At 42.7% G+C, this 22,535-nt stretch overlaps 1 protein-coding gene across 9 annotated transcripts; it reads left to right on the forward strand.

Moving 5' to 3' along the window:
- The first annotated feature begins 1 nt into the window (after nt 1).
- LOC100563243 (uncharacterized) lies at nt 2-21,781 on the forward strand. Of its 9 annotated transcripts, none has more exons than XM_062973696.1 (6): nt 2-62; nt 2,128-2,306; nt 7,228-7,617; nt 18,406-18,471; nt 19,226-19,413; nt 21,572-21,781. In XM_062973696.1, the coding sequence occupies exons 2-6, from the start codon at nt 2,261-2,263 to the stop codon at nt 21,740-21,742; spliced, it is 861 nt and encodes a 286-aa protein (XP_062829766.1). In that variant the 5' UTR covers nt 2-62; nt 2,128-2,260; the 3' UTR covers nt 21,743-21,781. The 9 variants fall into 9 exon arrangements, with proteins under 9 accessions (XP_062829766.1, XP_062829762.1, XP_062829760.1 ...); XM_062973692.1 differs by having other exon boundaries at nt 12-62; nt 18,403-18,471; nt 19,223-19,413; XM_062973690.1 differs by having other exon boundaries at nt 31-167; nt 2,131-2,306; nt 18,403-18,471; nt 19,223-19,413.
- The last annotated feature ends 754 nt before the right edge of the window (nt 21,782-22,535 follow it).

Genomic DNA, 22,535 nt, shown 5'->3' on the forward strand with positions numbered 1-22,535 from the left:
ATAATAGAAGCCCAGAAGAGATGGAGGCTGGAGTAACTGTCAACAAGAGACACTTAATATGTGTGTGTGTGATGTTTTTCATAACATCATACCACTGACGTTTCCCCTTGAATATGTGTCACTTGGGGATCGTGATCCAGGAGAACATGGTTTTGGACTAGATAAGAGTCAGAGCTGGTTTTAGACAGGGTGCATCTGCACTGTGGAACTAGTGCAGTTTGACACCACTTTAACTGCCGTGCCTCTATACTATAGACTCATGGGAGCTGTAGTTTTACACAGTCTTCTGCCTTCTCTTAAAGAGTGCTGATGCCTCACCAAACTACAACTCCCAAAATTCCATAGCATGGAGCCATGGCTGTTAAAGTGGTGTGAAATTGCATGATATTGACAATGTAGATGCAGCCTCAAGGGGAAATCTAGGGTAGTTATAGGATCCAATTTCAGAATGCAGATGAAAAATTGAGTGTAGATTCAGGCTGGATCTGCACTGCCATACAATTCGGTTCTGAATCAAGATTATCTGTTTGGAACTGGATTATATGAGTCTAGTCTACACTGCCATATAATCCAATTGAAATCAGATAATCTGGATTCAGAAACTGGGCTATATGACAGTGTAGCTGGGTCCTGATATAATCCAGTCCAATGTAGTTACGCTGCATCCTGAAACTGGGTTATATTACAGTGTAGATCCAGCCATAGAGAGATGAGGCTTATTGTTCAGAGCGGCTTTGCCATTGCTTTCGTCTAAAGATGAGAACATAGAGTTTATCCAATGTTACAGTGAGTTTATTTGGCAGGCAAAGAGATTATGAAGCAGGTGCAAATTATAACCAGAATGAGATTGGGAAAAGACTCTGGGAGCCCTTCTACATAGCCCTATATCTCAGAAGATCAAGGCAGAAAACCCCAAAGTATCTGCTTTGAACTGGGTTATCTGAGTCCACACTCAGATAATGTGGGATTTTCTGCCCACATATTCTGGGATATAGGGCTGTGTAGAAGGGCCCCCAGAGCCCTTTTCCAAATCTCATTCTGGTTATATTTTGCACCTGCTTCACAAACTCTTTCCTGCTTACTCTCTCACAAGCAGTGTATCTACACTATAGAATTAATGCAATTGATACTGCTTTAACTCATGGCTCAATGTAATGGAATCCTGGGAGCTGTAGTTTGTTGAGACACTAGTACCAGAGAGTGTTAAAGACCTTGTAAAACAACAACTTCCAGGATTCCATAGTATTGAGCCATATCAGTGAAAGTGGTGTAGACCACTCACACTACAGAATTATTGCTGTTTAACATCACTTTAACTGCTATAGCTCCAGCTTATGGAACCCTAGGACTTGTTTGTTGTAGCACCATAGCCCTCAGAAGGATAACTGTTTTACAAAACTACAAACACCAGGATTCCTAAGCATTGAGCAATGGCGGTTAACATGGTATCAAACTGCTATAATTCTGCAGTGTGGATACAGGCAAGGTCTGTCATTTTGTCTTACACTCTATTCATTAACACATATTTCTAGCTTGTCTTCTAAAAGCATGTGAAACCAAAATGAGGAAAAAAGAGAGGTGCATGACTGCTGAAAAGGGAGAAAATGCCTTTGTCAATATTTGACCCCATCAGTGGGGAAAGAAATCCTTTCTTCTATTATTATCGTATTTTTATTTTTTCACATAAAGTGGAGTAAAGTTTATCCAATATGTTATCTTCCCCATTACTTTTTTGTTTTGTTTTTTCTCATAGAGGGAAATAGTAAGTAAGTAAAACTTATTTATATCCCGCCCCATCTCCTCATGGGGACTCAGGGCAACTCACAACATAAAAAAGCAAACATTCAATGCCACAAAAATACAACAACAAATTCAACAATATTGATAAATAAAACATTCAAACATATAAACAAATCACATAGAGAGCAATAAAACACATTATACAATAGCAATAAAAACAGGATTAAAACTTAAAATACATTTTATTGGTCAAGAGGTCCATGGCAATTTATCCATGTGTTATGTGAAGACATCTTGCCAAGAAAATCTTTCAATAGGTTCTCCTTAAGCTTCCATTTGTCTTACCAAAAAAATGCTTCTCTTTTCAACCTTGTTTACCATTTAAAGCAGAACCAAGAGTGACCCAGCCAGAAGTCCTGGCTCCATCGAACTTCCCTTGGAGGGAGCACATGAGTGTCAAAAGGAAGATCGTTGAGATAGCAGCACAGCAAAACACAGTCTCCTGCAGAAGCCGTGGAGAATGGTCATCATAATGGCAAAGCTGTGGTTCTCTCTGATGCTGTTAGGTGAGTAAAGCCAAAATACTTCTCTAGACTTTTTAAAGGGTTATGAATCTGACATGAGATGCTGCTGGGGTTTCTCTGGATGGTACCATTTAATTTGCAGGTGACACCAAACATAAGATGGCAGGTAAAGGACAGTAGTTATTCTGCAGTGATCAGAGTGTCCAGCTGAGACTTGGGACATTCAAGTAAAGTTTCCACTAAGCTTTAAAACTATTGAGTTGCTTTGGAACTATTCAGCTCAATGTAAATAGTGGAGGAGGAGAGTCATGCAATCTAGTTTCGGATGCATCTAAACTACACTGTAAAATTAGTGCAGTTTGACGCCCCTTTAGCAGCCATGGCACAATGCTATGGAATCACGGGAGCTGTAGTTTGACAAAGTCTTTAGCATTCTCTGCCAAAATAATGTTGGTGCTCACAAAACTATAACTCCAAGGATTTTATAGTGTTGAGCCATGGCAGTAAAAAAAATTAAACTTCATACAGTTTGGGTTTGAAAGAAGTAAGGTCGATTATAAAGAGATTGAATAAGCTGGGTAGTACTCCACTGTGCATCCCCTATAATTTCCTTTTGAAATGGAATAGCCAGACCAGGCAGCTTTGCTTCTACAAATATATCACAACAGAAAGAAAAGAGACCAAACAATTGATATGTTGTGGTTTACCGTTCTAGATGTACAATTGGTGCGCTTTCTTAAATACCACAATTTAACATGGACATCCCCAAACTCCCCATCTATACTGTCCATTTCATGTACAGTAGAGTCTCACTTATCCAACATAAACGGGCCGGCAGAACGTTGGATAAGTGAATATGTTGCATAATAGGGAGGGATTAAGGAAAAGCCTATTAAACATCAAATTAGGTTATGATTTTACAAATTAAGCACCAAAACATCATGTTATACAACAAATTTGACAGGAAAAGTAGTTCAATATGCAATAATTCTATGTAGTAATTACTGTATTTACGAATTTAGCACCAAAATATCACGATATATTGAAAACATTGACTACAAAAATGGCTTGGATAATCCAGAACGTTGGATAAGTGAGACTCTACTGTAGTTGAATCGGGGCCCAAATATTAGAATAGGCACAAAGATTAATTATAGCAGTCTTGGTTGGGGGCAGAGGTGTTTCATACATTAAGATAGATTCTTATTGCGCTTTGTTTTTGATCGAAACCATTTTTTTTCTGAAGCTCTTAGCCTTGGTGGAGTAAGTGGAGGAGAAATCAAGGGATTACATTTATATTTGTTCTCTTTCTTTGCACATTCAGGAAATATGATAGATTGAGGCAACTGCAGAGAGGAGTTGTTTAATTCTTCCACTGGTGTTGCAAACAAAATCAGAATAGGTTGCTGTGAGTTTTCTGGGCTGTATGGCCATGTTCCAGAAGCATTATTTCCTGATGTTTCACCCACATCTATGGCAGGCATTCTCAGAAGCTGTGAGGTTTGCTGAAACCTGGGCAAGTTTATATATCTGTGGAATGTCCAGGGTGGGAGAAAGAACTCTTGTCTGCTTGAGGCAAGTGTGAATGTTGCCTTTGACAACACAAAATCAGAATAAACACCTATTTTTTTTTAAAAAAAATAAGTGTTTGCATGTCTATAAAAACAATCAGATTACATGTGTTTTGGCTAAAATGGATGTGAAACGGGAAAAATGTGAAGAAATGTTTTAAAACATAACATGTTTTTATTAGATTGTGCAGTTTGAACCACCCCTGTCCAAAAGGTTTGGGACCAGAAGCATTTTGTATTTTGGATACTTGCACATAAATAAAGTGATATCTTGGAGATAAGACTGAAATTTAAATATGAAATGCATGTATGTTTCAGATATGCCTTATACACATAACATAAAAGTAATTTTATATACAATATTTTAATAATTTATGCAGAAAAAAAGTCAATGCACACAGAATCATCAGAAACCAAATTTTGGGATTCTTGATAAGGGATAGTTAACTTGTATCATATCAGCATTATGAGAATCAGTTGTGTATGGTAGTTTGAGTGTAGGACAAATGTTATATAATTCAGATTATCAAATCAGATAATCCACATTATCTGCTTTGAACTGGATTATGAGAGGCTGGATCTACACTGCCCTAAATCTCAGGATCTGATGCCAGATTATGTTTTTATTCCAAATTATCTGGCAGTGCAGACTCATATGATCCAGTTCAAATCAGATAATCTGGGTTCCGATCATAGGATATAGGACACTGTAGATCCAGCCTGAGTCTACAATGCCATATAATCAAGTTCAAAGCAGATCATCTGGATTTTATGTGGCATTGTTGATGTGGTCATAATCCATGATCCCAGATTGTCAGTTTTGAACTGGATTATATGAGTCTACTCTGCTATATAATCCAGTTCAGAGCAAGTAATCTGGGATCAGAAACTGGTTTACATGGCATTATAGATGGGGCCTAAGACTTTGGAGATCAGGGTTTTGGCAACTCATACGTTAAGCCTCTGGCCCCTTCCACACAGCTGAATAAAATCCCGCATTATCTGCTTTGAACTGGAAAATATGGCAGTGTGGACTCAGGTAACCCAGTTCAAAGCAGAGATTGTGGGATTTTCTGCCTTGATATTCTGGGTTATATGGCTGTGTGGAAGGACCCTCAGAGGAAGGCAATTGAAAATGTCCCCTGAATAAATGTTGCCACTTGCCAGGAAAACCTTTTGGTAGGGTCAGAGTCATAAGTCAGAGTCTATTTCGAGGCACATAACAGCAACAATAGGTTATGTCACTATTTGAATAACACTTGTGTTAGGACTTCATCAGGCGGAGCTGGGGGAAACGGGGGAAATAGCCTTCTTTGTGTGACATTTCCACTTTTTAAAAGACAAATAATTTACTCACCCCCATCACATGGGATCACCTCCTCTGGCTTCTAACTCAATCATCTGCTTCATTCCCATCACACCTGCAGGCAATATCTCTTCCCATTTCAAAGATATCAGCACACTTTTGAAAACAGGCATCCCTTTTGAGGGTCACTTGTTGGGGGTGCTTTGAATGCGATTTCATGCTTCTTGGCAGGGGGTTGGACTGGATGGCCCATGAGGTCTCTTCCAACTTTATGATTCTGTGATTTCCACTCAATACATTTCCATTGAAGCAGAGTTGAACTACCTTTCTTATGGCACCACTTTCCATAGGGTCATTTGCTCCCAAGACCCTTCTACTAAAGCACAGTTAAGGAACTCTTTTTAAACACTACTTTCAATGGGAACTACACTGTCTGAAGGAGCATTAGCAGACTGCCCACCTATTGCTCTATGTCACTGAACCCAAACGACCAGAGGAATCTCCATCCCATGTTTCCCCCCTCTTTCTCCTGTTTCCACCTGCATCTGGAGCTCAGGCTCCTTCTACACTACCCTATATCCAGGATCTGTTCCCAGATTGTCTGATTTAAATTGAATTATATGAGTCTCCACTGCCGGATAATCCAGGGCCCCTTCCACACAGCTGAATAAAATCTCACATTATCTCCTTTGAACTGGAATATACCACTGTGTGGACTCAGATAACCCAATTCAAAGCAGATATTGTGGGATTTTCTGCCTTGATGTTCTGAGTTATATGGGTGTGTAGATGAGTCCTGGGATAAGCAGATGATCTGGGATCAGATCCTGATGATGCTTTCTCCCTGTCTTCTCCCCCCACCCCGTTTCTCTACACTTCTACAGAAGACATTGGATAACAACTGGAAGTAGTTTTATGTCATATGAAGGGCTTGAAATATAATTCACATTATCTGCTTTGAACTAGATTATATCAGTCTACACTGCAATACAAATCAGTTCAAAGCAGATAATCTGGATTTTTATGGCAGTGTAGAAGGGGCCTTAGAGGTGTGTGGAAACAGGAGAGGACTTGTGTCTGTTGAGCTCCTAAGTCACTTATTTCTTGGAGATACTTCCTCTGTGAGATTTTGCTTCCACGGAGTTGTTTAGGGAAGAACAAGGCTATAGCGCTACCTCTCAAACTGGCTGTTGTGCTTATTTTGCAGGTTCTCCTGGCCTGTATATTTATTATTCTATAAAACTATAAGGGTTGTCTGCTTACAGATACTTCTCAGTGGTGGCCCCCCGGCTTTGGAACGCCTCCCCAGGGATATTGGACTTGCTCCCACATTACAATGTTTTTGCAAGGAGCTGAAAACATGGCTCTTCAGGCAGGCCTTTGGAATTTATTAAAACACCTGCTAATCTAAGGGCCAAAAATACTATTTTGACACTGGTACTTTAATGGTCGAATTTGGGCTGTGGCTGGGATGTTGTACTACTCATTTTACTGCCAATTAATAATACATTTTATTGATTTTAATTGGGATCAGTTTTATTTTGTAATGTGCTGATTTTATGTGAACTGATATTGTCATTGTCTAATATGTTGATGTGATAGTGTTACAGAGCTCTCTGTAGCTTTAGTACAACAGAAGGACACTACCAGTTCTTTGAAACCCTTTCACGACTCACAATTATCTGGTCCCATCCTGTGAAATAATGGGATTTGCAGTTTAAAACTATGAATCCCAAATTCCTTAGGATGTTTCCTAGGCAGTAAAAATGGAATCATGGAATGGTGAAGTGTCAAGGCCCTTCATTGCTTTACAATATGAAGACTCCTCAAAGGTAGATTGCAACAACAAGCAGTAGAATATTTGTATGAAATAACACATGCTATGTTTTGTTGTTTCATTGCCTTCAAGATGAATTTAATCTGTGGAAATTCTATGAATGGGAGACCTCCAAATCCCCCTGTCTTCACCTCATGTCTTGCAGGCTCAGGGCCATGGCTTCCTTGGTTGAATCGATCTATCTGGAGTGTGGTTTTCCTCTTTTCCTATTGCTTTCTTCCTACTAAGTGTTATTGTCTTTTCACGTAGGTCCCACTGCAGCCTTCATATTGACTGTGCCCAAATCCTCAGTTTCCATCCCAGCCAGAAGTACAGCCTGGCTCTCTGCCTTACTGAGTCGTCCAACTTCACTGCCACATTATTTCCAGATACGATGGTATTTTGTCACTGGCTCCAAGTTGGTGCTGATGCTCAAGGCTGATAACTGCAAGGCAAATGGGACAAACCAGCATTGGAGGGACTCCTGTAAGATCAGAATTGAAAAGACAGAGGGATACAAACATCGAGCAGAAGTGTCTTCAGATAATGTTTCACTGATGATCCAGGATGTAAGAGCTGAGGATTCTGGGATTTATTCCATCATGCTTCTGGCTTTGGGTGTGAAGTTATCGGCCAACATCAACCTAATAGTGACCAATGGTGAGAAAGTTTGATAGGATGGTGATGATGATGATGATGATTAATAATAATAACTTTATAATAACTTTATTCTTATACCCCGCCCCATCTCCCCAAAGGGACTCGGGGTGGCTTACATGGGGCCATGCCCAAACACAACCATATAATAACAATAGCAAGACAATGAAACAAATTACTCAACAATAAAACATCAGCATCAATAAAACAGTCATAAAAGGTCAACATACAAAATAAAATGTTAAAAAACAGGAGATGAATACACGGATCTGGGCCAAAGTGCAGAATATTTCAGAGTCGGGGAGAGGTAGTTTCACAGCTAACATAGTCAATAAAGTGCTAATATAATACTGAGAAGGCATAATGATGATGATGTTGATGATGTTGATGATGATGATGATGATGATTATTATTATTATTATTAACTTTATCTATATCTTGCCTTTCTTCCCAGAGGGGCTCAAGGTAGCTAACAATAACATGACACCAATAAAAATTTAAAACAAGGCAAATACAGAAATTTAAAAAACAATTGCCATATATACTTGAGTATAAGCCAAGTTTTTCAGCTCTATTTAAGGCCTGGAAGAGCCCTCCTCAGCTTATACTTCAGTGAGGGTCCCAGCTGGCTTATATTCAGGTCGGCTAATATTCGGGTTGGCTTATACTCGAGTATATACAGTAATCAGAGTGGGACAGTTTTATCTTAAATTAGTCTTATGTAAATAAAATATTCAAAAAATTTTAACCTACTGATGCCTCAATTAATGTAATTTTATTAGTATCTATTTTTATTTTTATTTTTTGAAATTTACCAGTAGCTGCTGCATTTTCCACCTTTGTCTTATACTCAAGTCAATACATTTTCCCAGTTTTTTGTGGTAAAATTAGGAGGCTTGGCTTATATTTGGGTTGGCTTCTACTCAAGTATATAAGTAAATGTTTGTGTCATGGAGATAAAGTTAAAATACAGTCAAAATAAAATAAATACATTTGAAGTTACATTTAAAGAGCATAATCCCCAAACATCCCCAGCAGTGTGCCCCTCATCCTTCCCCAAAATGCCTGTTGGAACAGAAAGGTCTTGACCTGCCTGCAAAAGGCCAGCAGAGATGGGGCCGTCCTGGTCTCTCTTGAGAGGGAGCTCCATAGTCTGGGAGGAGCCACGGAAAAAGTTTCCTCCATTGTTCCCTCCAAACACTCTTGAGCAGGTGGTGGGACAGAGAACAGGTCCTCCCCAGATAATTGTAGATTTCTAACAGATTCGTAGAGAGAGATAGGGTCCTTCAATTAACTTGGAACTAAACCATATAGGGCTTTATAGGTCAGAAGCAGCACTTTGAATCGTGCCCAGAAATGTGTTGGCAGCCAGTGGAGCTGTTGCAACAGAGGAGTTGTCCGTTCTCTGTAGCCAGCCCCAGTTAGTAACCTGTAGACATGTCCAAAAAATCGTTTTGAATCGTATATCGGAATTATTTCGGATTGTTCTCACTTTTTGATACGCATTCCGAGACATTGTCTCACAACACAACCAGCAATGTAATTCGAACCATTGTTGGCCCATTCTCTAATTGTCTCTTAATGTTTCGTTAATTTCCCCCTCCCCCCAATTTTTTAAAAAATATATATTTTAAAAAATATTTTTTTAAAAAAATTGTTTCTGCAACCTACCTTGAATGGGAGCTTAGCGCAGCCTAACATGGCTGCCGCTCTCCGGCCAATCAGAAGCTTCCACGATAGACGCAAAGGTGGGGGCTAATGTCCCCTGTGTCCACATGGAAGATTGCCATAAAATGCCGGTGTGTAGCAATTGCGCATGCGCATCTGCCATTTTAGAAACACTTAGAATCATTACAAATTTTCGGAAATATCCGAAATTTTTGGGTGAAAAAATCGGAAATACTTTCTATCTCGAAGCGCCAGTGCCCCCTACTTTAGAAACGAGAATTGAAACTTTTTTTCATCGATCGGACATGCCTACCGTGTTTCCCCGAAAATAAGACATCCCCATAAAATAAGACCTAGTACAGGTTTGGGAGACTTGCCGAATATAAGACCTCCCCCGAAAGTAAGACCTAGGAGGGAGCCGCTGGTGCCGCTGCCGCGGCTCCCTTCTCCTTCCTCAGCTGGTGCTGTGCAAATAAGAAAGTGCTGCTCACGCTTTCCCCTCTCCCTTCCGTCGCTTCCCCCTTTGGTCGGCACTTGCTGAAGAGGGGGAAGGAAAAGGTGGGAGAAAAAGCTTCTCCTTAGCCTTCCTGGCCGGTGCTGTGTGAATGCAAAGGAGAAGGGGCTGCTTGTTCTTGTCCCTTCCCCCTTTGGACAGCACTCGCTGAAGAGGGGGAAAGAAAAAGCGAGAGAAGCAGCTTCTCCTTAGCCTTCCTGGCCGGTTCTGTGTGAATGGAAAGGAGAAGGGGCTGCTTGCTCTTGTCCCTTCCCCCTTTGGTCGGCATTTGCTGAAGAAGAGGAAAGAAAAAGCGATAGAAGAGCTGTGCGAAGGAGATCCTTTTCTCCTGCCTTTCCCTTTCCCTTCTGCAGCTGCCGCTATGGAAGAAGGGAGAGGCACGCACTCTTCCTGCCTTCTCACTTTCCAGCTTCCTCACTTTCCACGTGGCTATCTTTCCTACCTTCTTCCTCGCTGGGTGTGTGCCAGATAGTGTATGAGAACCAGGTACATTTTTCAAGAAAGGTCTATTATTATTACAGTAGAGTCTCACTTATCCAACACTCGCTTATCCAACATTCTGGATTATCCAACGCATTTTTGTAGTCAATGTTTTCAATACATCATGATATTTTAGGGCTAAATTCATAAATACAGTAATTACTACATAGCATTACTCCATATTGAACTACTTTTTCTGTCAAATTCATTGTATAACATGATGTTTTGGTGCTTAATTTGTAAAATCATAACCTAATTTGATGTTTAATAGGCTTTTCCTTAATCCCTCCTTATTATCCAACATATTCACTTATCCAACATTCTGCCAGCCCATTTATGTTGGATAAGTGAGACTCTACTGTATTTCTACTTTTTGGAAGGGAGACAAATGAGGAAGGAGGCGTCATGGCTTTAGGAAGAAAGAAAAAGCATTCGCTCCATATGTAGCTCACCTTGACCCAGAGGAAGCCATTCTTTGCATGCATTCTGCTGTAGACATTGCTGGCCTGCAACTCCCACCATTCCATAGCTAAGGCCTGATGGGACTTGTAGTGCAAAACCCACTTTCCATTGACCTTAAAAGAGTGCTCTGACCATCCACCTGAATGCTAAGTGTATGTGTGAGATGGGCAATGTGCAAATCCCACAAGCTGTTTCCTGTGGCCCTCCATCCTCTTTCTGTTCCATCCAACTGGGCCTTTGAGGCTGTCAGTGCAGATCCCAGATGCTCTTGGCTTTAAAACTAAACTAACAAAAACCCTGAAATTGTTCTTCACTCCACTTAGATGCCACAAGGAGCCCTTTGAGTAAAAAAACATTTTGGGGATAAAGACAGATGACATGGGAAGGGAATGTAAGCTTCTAAGATCCAGTATGGGGATATCCATTCCTTGGATCTCTGGCAGTTACAGATCCCTCTTCTAAAATAAAACAATTAATTACATTTTTCTTCATGTGAATCACATTTTCTGGTTCTGAAATTTGGCAAGTACATCAATATTTTTGTACACTGGAAGATCACCTGTCACTTGTAATGCACATCACAATCTGAGCTGCCTTTTCCCTCTTTTATGGAAGGGTATTCTAATCTTGAAAATTAATCAGGAATGACAGGAATATCATGTTATGGACCGGAGTTGTTATGATTGAGCCTCATGGCTCTGTTACTGACAGACGTGGGCGTAAGACTCCTCGAGAGTCAGATACTCTCGAGGAGCGAGAGAGAAAAAGACTGCGAGACATATTTGCAGCACCATCTGACGAAGAGTCTTTCGAGGGGTTTACGGAGAGAATGGAGGAGGGGCTGGTTAGCTCAGAGGAGGATGAGATGGATTGGACTCGGGTAAGGGAGGAATTGGGTGCCACTGGCCATGATGGGACAGAAGATGAATGGGGACCTTCAGGATTAGACCCATGGCTTAGCTGGAGGGATGGGACGGGATCCACAGCTGGAGATGCTGTTGGGCGTAGTCAGAGGTGTTCCAGCTCTGACGAGGAAAGTGATGAGGAAACGCCCGGGTTAAGGAGGACAGCTGACAGTGATGAGGATTTGTAACTGGCATAAAATGGGGCTTGGGAGCAATTGCAAATTGCGTTGGGCAAGGTAATCTGGACAAACGCTTGGGATCTGTGTGTGTGGGACGCTTTCCTGAAGACTGGTGTGTTTTCCTGTGCTGAGACGTAAGTGGTTTTGGAATTCAGGGTCAGACGGCGGGAGGAATTGTGTGGGCATTTGTTTGTGCAAACCTGTGCTTACTCTTATTAGCTTGACCTTCCGTCGTCTTCTTGACGGACGCCATCTCCTGCTTTGAAAACTCGGACTGAACTGACCACGGCTTGTCTTCCCCCCTTCTTGGACTTGGAAAAACTACAAACGTCTGCTTCTGGCTTTGATCTACGGAACGGAACTGGTCTACTCTACTGCTACAATCCTTGGCTGATCTGCTCGTGTTGGAAATCCTGTCTGCTGTGTGTGTGTGGGAGCGACGCAAGTTACTCTAAGCACAGTGTTGGCAGCAGAGAGGAATCTGCTGCCAATTAGTTGCATTCTTTGTATCTTTTGTTCCTTGGCTTTCGTTTTGTTTATACCCAGGCTGAAGCAAGCAGTTTGTTTTTACCCGGATTAAACTCCGGTTTAATCCGGTTTATCTTTTGAACATTTACTTTTGTCCCTTTTTGCTCCTAAAGGCAAATACTGCCTGGCCCTTGTGTTTTACGGGCATTTTTTGAGTTCTGTAATCTAATAAACTCTGTTACTTTGAATCTTGTGGCGTTCTGTCCTTGACAGATTGCCCAACGCCCATAAAAAGTTTATTGCAGCAATAAACCCGTCAGGAAGACGATGGATGAGTTAAGGGCCAGATTTGACCAATTGCAAACGGCTTTTACCGTTAGCCAAACAGCTCATGCTGTGAAAGGACATGTTTTGACTCCTGAACGCTTTGACGGAACCAGGTGCAAGTTGCCAACCTTTTTGGCACAAGTGGAGCTTTATTTTTCTCAGCTCAGTGCTCATGCTTTTCCTACAGACACTAGCAAGGTGGCCTTTATTTTGAGTTTGTTGACCGGTCCCGCAGGACAATGGGCCACTAATTTAATTTTGGGAAATGACCCAGTCAAAGACAATTTGAATAATTTCAAAAAGTTGTTAACTGATACTTTTGGGGATCCTCTCCGCACGGAGAACGCTGGGTGGGCTCTGTATCGGTTGAAACAGGGAAAGGGGACTGTTTTGGATTACTTAAATAAGTTTAACCTGTATCGCCACCAGCTGGATTGGGGGGAAAATGCATTCATGCTTTTATTTACTGCCGGGTTAAGTGATATGCTCCAGGATGAATTAGCACGCTTGGAGCCGGCTGAAAGTTGGGACGCCTTAGTGGCTAAGGTGCTGCGTTTAGACGCAAGGTTCGAGGCTCGTAAACACTCAAAAGCAATGTGTGCGCCACCCAAGCATGTAACCAGGGCACCTGTGGTGATGGGGGAAGAGCCTATGGAGCTTGGGGTTTTTAAAAAGCTGTCTACAGAGGAAAAGAGCCGTAGGAGGCAGCTGGGCTTGTGTTTGTACTGTGGGAATGCTGGGCATTTTGCCAAAGATTGTAATGTGAAACCTTCCCAGCTTTCGGGAAAAGGCCAGCCCTAGTGCGACGTGAGTCCAACGCACTAGGGCTCCTCAAGCAGTCAACTGAGGGGAGGAAGCATGTTTTCGTACCCATTACATTATCTGTTGGGGGAAGGGAACTTGTTTCTACTTTGGCACTGCTGGACTCAGGGGCTACGGTCTCTTATGTAGATATTGAGTTTGCTAAGAAGCATGGCATTCCTAGAGTGCGCAAGGCATGCGACGTGTGGGTGGAAGGAGCAGATGGGAGACTGCTGGAGACTGGGGTGGTTAACCATGAAACCTCAGCAGTAATGTGGGAGGTGCAGGGAGTAACGGGAACGTTTGTGTGGGATATTACGAGCTTGCCTAGATATGATGTGATCCTGGGGATGGATTGGCTAGCTGTAGTAAACCCACAAGTAGATTGGGCGACACGTAAAGTGATCTTAAAGAGGCAGGATTGTTGCACTCTAAATGTTACTCATTCTGATATGGAGGGAGTGCCTGCTGAGTATGGGGAGTTCTCTGATGTATTTTGTAAAAGAGAAGCGGACAAATTACCACCGCACAGGCCATATGATTGCGCCATCAAGTTGGCAGAAGGTGCGAAATTGCCAGCAGGGAGGCTGTATGCCTTGACTGTACCGGAAAGGCAAGCTTTGCGGGAGTTCCTAGATGAAAATTTAGCCAAGGGGTTTATTCGCCCATCTAGTTCTCCAACTGCGGCACCAGTATTCTTTGTAGCCAAAAAGACTGGGGAACTTAGGCTGGTCTGCGACTATCGGATCCTAAACAAATACACCATTCGGGATAGGTACCCGCTCCCTTTAATCTCGGAACTGTTATCAAGGGTGCAAGGGGCTAAGGTCTTTACCAAGCTTGACCTACGGGGGGCCTATAACTTAATCCGTATACGGGAAGGGGATGAATGGAAGACGGCATTTAACACGTGTTTCGGATGCCACGAGTTCCGAGTCATGCCTTTTGGGCTTTGTAATGCTCCTGCGGTCTTCCAGAGGTTCATGAACGATGTGTTCAGGGACCTAATTGACCAATTTTTAGTGATTTATTTGGATGATATCTTGATTTTTTCTAAGGACGAGAAAGAACATCGTCAACATGTCAAGCAGGTTCTGCACCGACTGCGGGCTAATGGGCTTTTCGCCAAGGCTTCCAAGTGCGTCTTTCATGTGCCTGAAGTGGAGTTCCTAGGTCATGTAGTGTCAGGTAGGGAACTTAAAATGGACCCACATAAGGTTGACGCCGTCAACTCATGGCAGGAGCTGAAGACTAAGAAGGATGTACAAAGGTTCTTAGGTTTCGCTAATTACTACCGGGAGTTTATTCCGAATTTTGCAAAGCTCACGGTACCTTTGACGCAGCTTCTGCGCAAGAAACAGCCATTTGTGTGGGGGCGGGAAGCTCACGAGGCGTTTCTACAACTTAAGTCTAGTTTTCAATCGGACAACATACTAACCCATCCTGATGTTGACAAACCGTTCGTGGTAGAAGCGGACGCTTCTAGCTACGCGTTGGGGGCTGTATTGTCTCAGAAGGATTCCTCAGGGACCTTGCGTCCCTGTGGATTTTACTCGCGGCAACTAACACCCTTCGAGCAGAACTATACCATATGGGAGAAGGAGTTGTTGGCGATTAAGGTGGCGTTTGAGGTGTGGCGGCACTGGCTTGAAGGGGCACGGCACCAGATCGTGGTCAGATCTGATCACAAGAACTTAGAGCACTTGCAAACAGCAAAGAAGTTAAACCAGCGTCAAATCCGATGGGCTTTGTTTTTCTCCAGGTTTAACTTCAAGGTGCAGTTCGTGGAGGGGAAGGCAAACTTGCGGGCCGATGCTTTATCCCGCAAGCCGGAGTTTAAGACCAATGAGCAGGTTGTATGTCAGACCATCTTGCCTACTGCCTCTCTGTGTGTTGTAGATAATGAGCTTGGGTTACATGACCAGATCCTTGAGGCTCAAAGGGATGATGTGTGGACTCAGGAGCAACTGATGTTGCTCTCAGCAGGTAACCGTACCATACTGCCGCATCTACAAGATCAAGACGGAGTATTGGTACGCAGGGGGCAGGTTTACGTACCAGTGGGGGCCCTCAGGTTGGCGGTGATTAGAGCCCACCATGACGAACCCATGGCTGGGCACTTTGGCAGGTTCAAGACCGTACAGCTTATCACCAGGAGCTACTGGTGGCCAAAGATGCGGCAAGACATTCTGCGCTTTTGTGACAGCTGCGCCGTTTGCCAGCAGAGTAAGACGCCTGTTGGGCGCCCTAGAGGGTTGTTGTCGTCTCTACCTGTTCCGGAGAGGCCATGGCAAATCATTTCCATGGATTTTATTTCAGATTTGCCTAAGTCTGGGGGTTATACTTGTATTTGGGTGGTGGTGGATTTATTTAGCAAACTGGCTCATTTTATTCCTTGTTCAACCATTCCGGCGGCCCCTACGTTGGCCTTACTATTTACTAAGCACATCTATCGTTTGCACGGAGCACCCGAGGTGATTATTTCAGATAGGGCTCCGCAATTTGTGTCACGCTTTTGGAAACACTTCCATGAGTGCTTGGGGACTAAGTTAAACGTTTCTTCAGCCTTTCATCCGCAAACGGATGGACAGTCGGAACGGGTTAATGGGCTCTTAGAGCAGTATTTGCGTTGTTTTTGTTTAGATCAACCCATGGCTTGGGTGAAGTGGTTACCGGTGGCGGAATTTGCTTACAACAATGCGGTGCACACGTCTAGTCAGCATACGCCATTTGAGCTAACTTATGGTTTTCACCCACGGGGAGGTGTGGCGCCGTCGACCAATGTGGTCTCTTCGGACCCTGTGTACTGCTCTACGGAAATGGCTGCATTGCATGATGTTGCCCGTCGCTTACTGTTGGAAGCTAAGGCAACGCAGAAGACTCAGGCTGACCGCCACAGGCAGGCAGGGGAGGAGTTGGAAGAAGGGGATTTGGTGTGGTTATCTTCCAAACATATTAAACAGGCTGGGGGAAAGTTTGCGCCTCGGTATTTGGGTCCCTTTCCTATCGTTAAAAAGATTTCTTCCGTTGCGTTTCGTTTGCGTTTGCCGTCTAGTTTAAAGGTCCATCCAGTCTTTCATCGTTCGCTGTTGAAACTTGATACCTCTAGTCGTCGTGGTGCTATAGCGGAGGGTATCACTGCCACTTCTCCGCCATCGGGGGAGGAGGCCTTTGTGAGAGGGGATAGTGTTATGATTGAGCCTCATGGCTCTGTTACTGACAGACGTGGGCGTAAGACTCCTCGAGAGTCAGATACTCTCGAGGAGCGAGAGAGAAAAAGACTGCGAGACATATTTGCAGCACCATCTGACGAAGAGTCTTTCGAGGGGTTTACGGAGAGAATGGAGGAGGGGCTGGTTAGCTCAGAGGAGGATGAGATGGATTGGACTCGGGTAAGGGAGGAATTGGGTGCCACTGGCCATGATGGGACAGAAGATGAATGGGGACCTTCAGGATTAGACCCATGGCTTAGCTGGAGGGATGGGACGGGATCCACAGCTGGAGATGCTGTTGGGCGTAGTCAGAGGTGTTCCAGCTCTGACGAGGAAAGTGATGAGGAAACGCCCGGGTTAAGGAGGACAGCTGACAGTGATGAGGATTTGTAACTGGCATAAAATGGGGCTTGGGAGCAATTGCAAATTGCGTTGGGCAAGGTAATCTGGACAAACGCTTGGGATCTGTGTGTGTGGGACGCTTTCCTGAAGACTGGTGTGTTTTCCTGTGCTGAGACGTAAGTGGTTTTGGAATTCAGGGTCAGACGGCGGGAGGAATTGTGTGGGCATTTGTTTGTGCAAACCTGTGCTTACTCTTATTAGCTTGACCTTCCGTCGTCTTCTTGACGGACGCCATCTCCTGCTTTGAAAACTCGGACTGAACTGACCACGGCTTGTCTTCCCCCCTTCTTGGACTTGGAAAAACTACAAACGTCTGCTTCTGGCTTTGATCTACGGAACGGAACTGGTCTACTCTACTGCTACAATCCTTGGTTGATCTGCTCGTGTTGGAAATCCTGTCTGCTGTGTGTGTGTGGGAGCGACGCAAGTTACTCTAAGCACAGTGTTGGCAGCAGAGAGGAATCTGCTGCCAATTAGTTGCATTCTTTGTATCTTTTGTTCCTTGGCTTTCGTTTTGTTTATACCCAGGCTGAAGCAAGCAGTTTGTTTTTACCCGGATTAAACTCCGGTTTAATCCGGTTTATCTTTTGAACATTTACTTTTGTCCCTTTTTGCTCCTAAAGGCAAATACTGCCTGGCCCTTGTGTTTTACGGGCATTTTTTGAGTTCTGTAATCTAATAAACTCTCTTACTTTGAATCTTGTGGCGTTCTGTCCTTGACAGGAGTAGAGTGCAATATATGTCTTGATATGATACCTCATGAACTGTAGTTATTTTTCTTAATCTGTTTATCTTATTATGTTTATATTATTGATGCACTCTAATTGCTCTTTATGTGATTTTAATAGAAATAGTAGCAGTAACAAGACATTCTTGATAGGATTCACAGTTTGTCTGGTTATGTTGGCTTGTGATGTTAATTTTTTTTTGTTCAACAATAAATGTGAATTCTTCTTCATGAAAAAATAAGACATCCCCTGAAAATAAGACCTAGCACATCTTTGGGAGCAAAAATTAATATAAGACACTGTCTTATTTTCGGGGAAACAGGGTAGTAACCTGGCTGCTGCTCTTTGGACCAAATGAAGTTTCTGAGCTCTTTTCAAAGGCAGCCCCATGTAGAGCACATTACAGTAGTCCAACCAGGATGTTACCAAGACATGTAGGATATTATTCTCTACTGCATGGCCCTAGTTCACTTGGTGTTGCTTTGACTTTGATTTACTTTTAGATCAGTCTGTCTATCTCTCTCTCTCTCTACCTCTCTATCTATTTATCATGTGAGTTGAAGCTCCTACCCCCAAACCTTGAGGAGCACAGTTTCCCCCTGGCAATATCATTTCTCTCTTCACTTTCTTCCTTCTTCCCAGCAGAAGATAGCACTTCAAGCAATCAGACTGAAAGTTGCACCAGGACTCCATTGCTGACATTTGTCTCAAGTAAGTTCCTTGGAGATGTCTACGGACAACGCCGGCTCTTCGGCTTAGAAATGGAGATGAGCACCAACCCCCAGAGTCAGACATGACTGGACTTAACATCAGGGGAAAACCTTTACCTTAAGTTCTCTCTATGGAGCTCCTTGAAAAAGCCCATCCTACCCCAGGCCCTTTTTGGGTTTAACCTTTGTGGATTTGATTATTTGCAGATTTGATTAATATTTTCTGTGTGCAAATCTCTTGGTGGATTAAACCGCTGAGCTGCTGGCCAAAAGGTCAGCAGTTCAAATCTGGGGAGCAGAGTGAGCTTCCGCTGTTAGCCCCAGCTTCTGCCAACTTAGCAGTTCGAAAACATGCAAATGTGAATAGATCAATAAGTACTGGAAAAGTAACAGCACTCCATACAGTCATGCCAGTCAAATGACCTTGAAGTTGTCTATGAACAACACCAGCTCTTTGGCTTAGAAATTGAGATGAGCACCAACCCCCAGAGTCGGACACTGCTAGACGTAATGTTAGGGGAAAATGTTTACCTTTTTACGAATCTCTAGATCCTCCAGCATGACTCTATGGCCCATTGGAAGTTGACCTTAGAATTGCAGTGGATGAATTAAGAGATTTCTATGCATTTGTTGGTCTTCCAGTGTAATTCAATGATCCTCCAGAAGTTGACTATCAGGCCACATTGGGGGATCTACAAATGCCTAGTGCATTAATAAAGTAAATGGTGTTGATGATTCTGCCCGGCCTTCAGCAGGAGAGGAACAGGAAGAAGAAAATGATAATGGTGGTGATGCAGACACCCATCTCTTCTCTGCAGCGGATGTGGAAGTCTCTGTCTCATCAGTGAAGGCAGCAAATATCAGAGACCATACGGTGCCAAACATCATCCAACTAAGTTTAGCTGGTCTGATCCTTCTCCTCCTTGGAGTGATAATAGTCGAGGTGCGTGAATTATCCCTTTCTTTTTTTCTTCCTAAGACATATTGTTTTGCACTTCCCTTTTCCTCCACAGTGGGGACTTTTAGGGCAACATTTACATGCTGTACACTTAAAAGAAGGAGGATACTGTTTCACATATGGTTGGCAGTATTAAAACAACATAAAACTAAAATAGGCAAAATATGGTCCTGGAGCAATGCACAGCTTCTTAAGCCCTTTACCTTTCTTTTTGCAGCATGATAATTCACCTTTAAATATTTTTTTTTTCGTGTCAGGAGCAACTTGAGTCGCTTCTGGAGTGAGAGAATTGGCCGTCTGCAAGGACGTTGCCCAGGGGACGCCCGGATGTTTTTGATGTTTTTCCATCCTTGTGGGAGGCTTCTGTCATGTCCCCGCATGGAGCTGGAGCTGATAGAGGGAGCTCATCTGCACTCTCCCTGGGTGGGATTCGAACCTGGTCAGCAACCCAACCTTCAAGTCACTTAGTCCACTACGCCATTTGGGAGTTCCACCTTTAAATAATGATGTTGGTGACAATGATGTATTGATTTCTCACCACTAACAGAGGAAGGCAGGGAATAACAACATTTAAAATGCAACACACATCACATCAGTTAAAAATACATAACATCATTCAAAGGCACATTAATCGATCATGTCATGATGGCATTCTGATGTTATGAAAAACCACCATGCTTCCTCCATGACAGTTCGAGGCCAGAGAGAGGCCTCAGGGAGGAGAGAAAGATAACACCTGGACATCTGGATTTTGATATTGAACACTGTGTGTGAATGTGGGGAAAATGTTGGTGTATGTCAATAATCTCATTTTAGACCTACAAGTTTTTCACTAATTAGAACAGCTTTGAGAGAGGATTAGATAACCTAAGTCCAGATTGAATGCTCAACAACTATTAGTCTTTTGGAGATATAGTGTCTCCAGAACCAAGGGCATTATGTATCCGCTGCAGATGAATTGAAAGGGCCCCATTGAATCTAACTCTTGCTTGAGGGACTTCCAATGAGAGTCATTGGATCACAATTCTAGAGCAGGTAGGCCTTTGGTCTGGTGCAGCAGGATTCTGCTCTTGTTTTTGTTGATGTTGTTCTTATAATTGCATCCAAATTGTACAGATGATGGCTTTCAGGGCTTCTTCACATGATATATTTGCAGCACTTTGATTCCACTTTAATTGCCTTTGTCTCTTCTCCCCTGAATTCCTGGGACTTGTAGGCGGTAATGCTCTCAGGTGAAGAATTTCTCTTCCTCCCTAAGGTGCCAATCAAAATATTCCATAGTATGGAATGGCAGGTTAAGCTCATTAGGCAGGTTAAGCTCATTAGTCTTAAAGATGTCACTGGACTCTCCGTTGCTTTATCTGCAACAGAATAACATGGCTCCTCCTAAAGACTTTTTCCTTGTTATCATATACAGGGTGTTCCCAAAAAATGTGTACACTCTTTAACAGCCAATAGTTGGAAGATAAGTAAATACATTTATATTGAAGCACAAATGCAATAAAAATGAATTAATACAAGTGACAAATTCCATCTTAAATTACAATTTTATGTCAGGGGTTCAAATTGCCAGCAATGTTTATGGGAAGGAGAGACAGGGCCTTCTCAGTGGTGGTCTCTCGGCTGTGGAACTCCCTCCCTAGTGATATTAGATCAGCTCCCTCCCTTCTAGCCTTCAGAAGGAAAGTGAAAACCTGGCTCTGGGGTCAAGCCTTTGGAGATTAACAACAGTGAAATAATAACTTCAAAATATGTGCAATGATTCTTGGAACTGCCCTGGATTACGATTATGGATGGTGTGATTTTTACAGTGATTATAATGTTTATATATTTTAATGTGCTTTTAAACTAATTTTTAACTTAAATGTATGTAATTGTCTGTTGTCTAAAGGCATCAAATAGTTGCAATATGTAAAGCTGCCTAGAGTTGCTCCCCTTCAGGGTAGAGAAAGGCGGAATATAGAGTGAACAAATATATAAATAAATAACTGCAATAAATAATCCTAGATGTTATTTTAACACAGGCAAAGCAACAAGGGAGGAAATGGAGCCAGGGCTTTCTAATCTTTGCTGGTCTAGGATCAGTTTGATAGGTCAGCCCCTCCAATATCTATGTAAACTGAGTGTTCTTCTTCCTTTGCAGAATATTTCTTTTACTTATTGCATGAATAAAAAGATGTCAGTCAGAGATGGAAGAGAGACAATCTCATCCCCAACTGGAATGGAATGCAGCCTTCCTCCTTTGCCACTCAATCCCTCCATGTTTGTGAAAATGCCAGGGTCAGATGAATTCCATTGCATCATTGGCCACTGATCTTCCTGGTTTTTCAAATAGACCACATTGTATTATCAACTTGTCTGAATACATGCTTATATCAATTCTTCCACCCTGGTACCCTCCAGATGTTTCAAACTGTAGAAGATGTGTCAACCCAACACTTGTCATTTTGTTTATCATGTCAGATGTGACTTGAGAACATACTGCAAGCCCGGATGTGTTACCATCTGCTGGGAGGCTTCTCTCATGTCCCTGCAAGCTCGAGCTGACAGATGGGAGCTCACTCCATCTTGCAGATTTGAATTGGCAACCTTCAGGCCAGCAACTCAACCTTCAGGTCAGCAGTCCAGCTGGCACAAGGGTTTAACCCATTGTACCACCATGGTATAGTATAGTATAGTATCCTTTGTCTTGACCACCTTCCACTTGGAGATCTATATCCTCACCGTGAAAGACCATGAAGACACAGAAAAGGTCTCTACAGTCATATACGAACCGACTGCCAAGACTCTACTCATGGAAGGCAATCACACTCAGCCACAAGTGACCGCCTATGGTAAGGTATAATATAGTACAGTATCCCACCAGTTCCAACCAAAAAAAAAAAAATCAAGGATGTATTAACCACTGAGTTGATTAGGTTGAAGACGTCTGATTGATATATTGATAGTTGGATGTACATACTACAGTACGAAAATGGCATCTGTCTATTTGGTGAAGCACTGGTAAATTCTGCTTTGACAAGACTAGCATTGCACTGTGAAACATTGAGCAGGGAGGAGATTGTGAATTCTGTAATGTAATAGGATGGCATAGACAGGCTATAATG

This window comes from Anolis carolinensis, chromosome 2 (assembly GCF_035594765.1).
Source record: "Anolis carolinensis isolate JA03-04 chromosome 2, rAnoCar3.1.pri, whole genome shotgun sequence".
Taxonomy (NCBI): domain Eukaryota; kingdom Metazoa; phylum Chordata; class Lepidosauria; order Squamata; family Dactyloidae; genus Anolis; species Anolis carolinensis.

Bases quoted from the DNA above. Each gene is read 5' to 3' on its own strand.
- LOC100563243 (XM_062973692.1), top strand. From the start codon at position 2,261: ATGGTCATCATAATGGCAAAGCTGTGGTTCTCTCTGATGCTGTTAG. The intron at 7,618-18,402 runs GTGAGAAAGTTT...CCTTCTTCCCAG, and splicing joins CAACCTAATAGTGACCAATG to CAGAAGATAGCACTTCAAGC. The intron at 18,472-19,222 runs GTAAGTTCCTTG...CCCGGCCTTCAG, and splicing joins ATTGCTGACATTTGTCTCAA to CAGGAGAGGAACAGGAAGAA.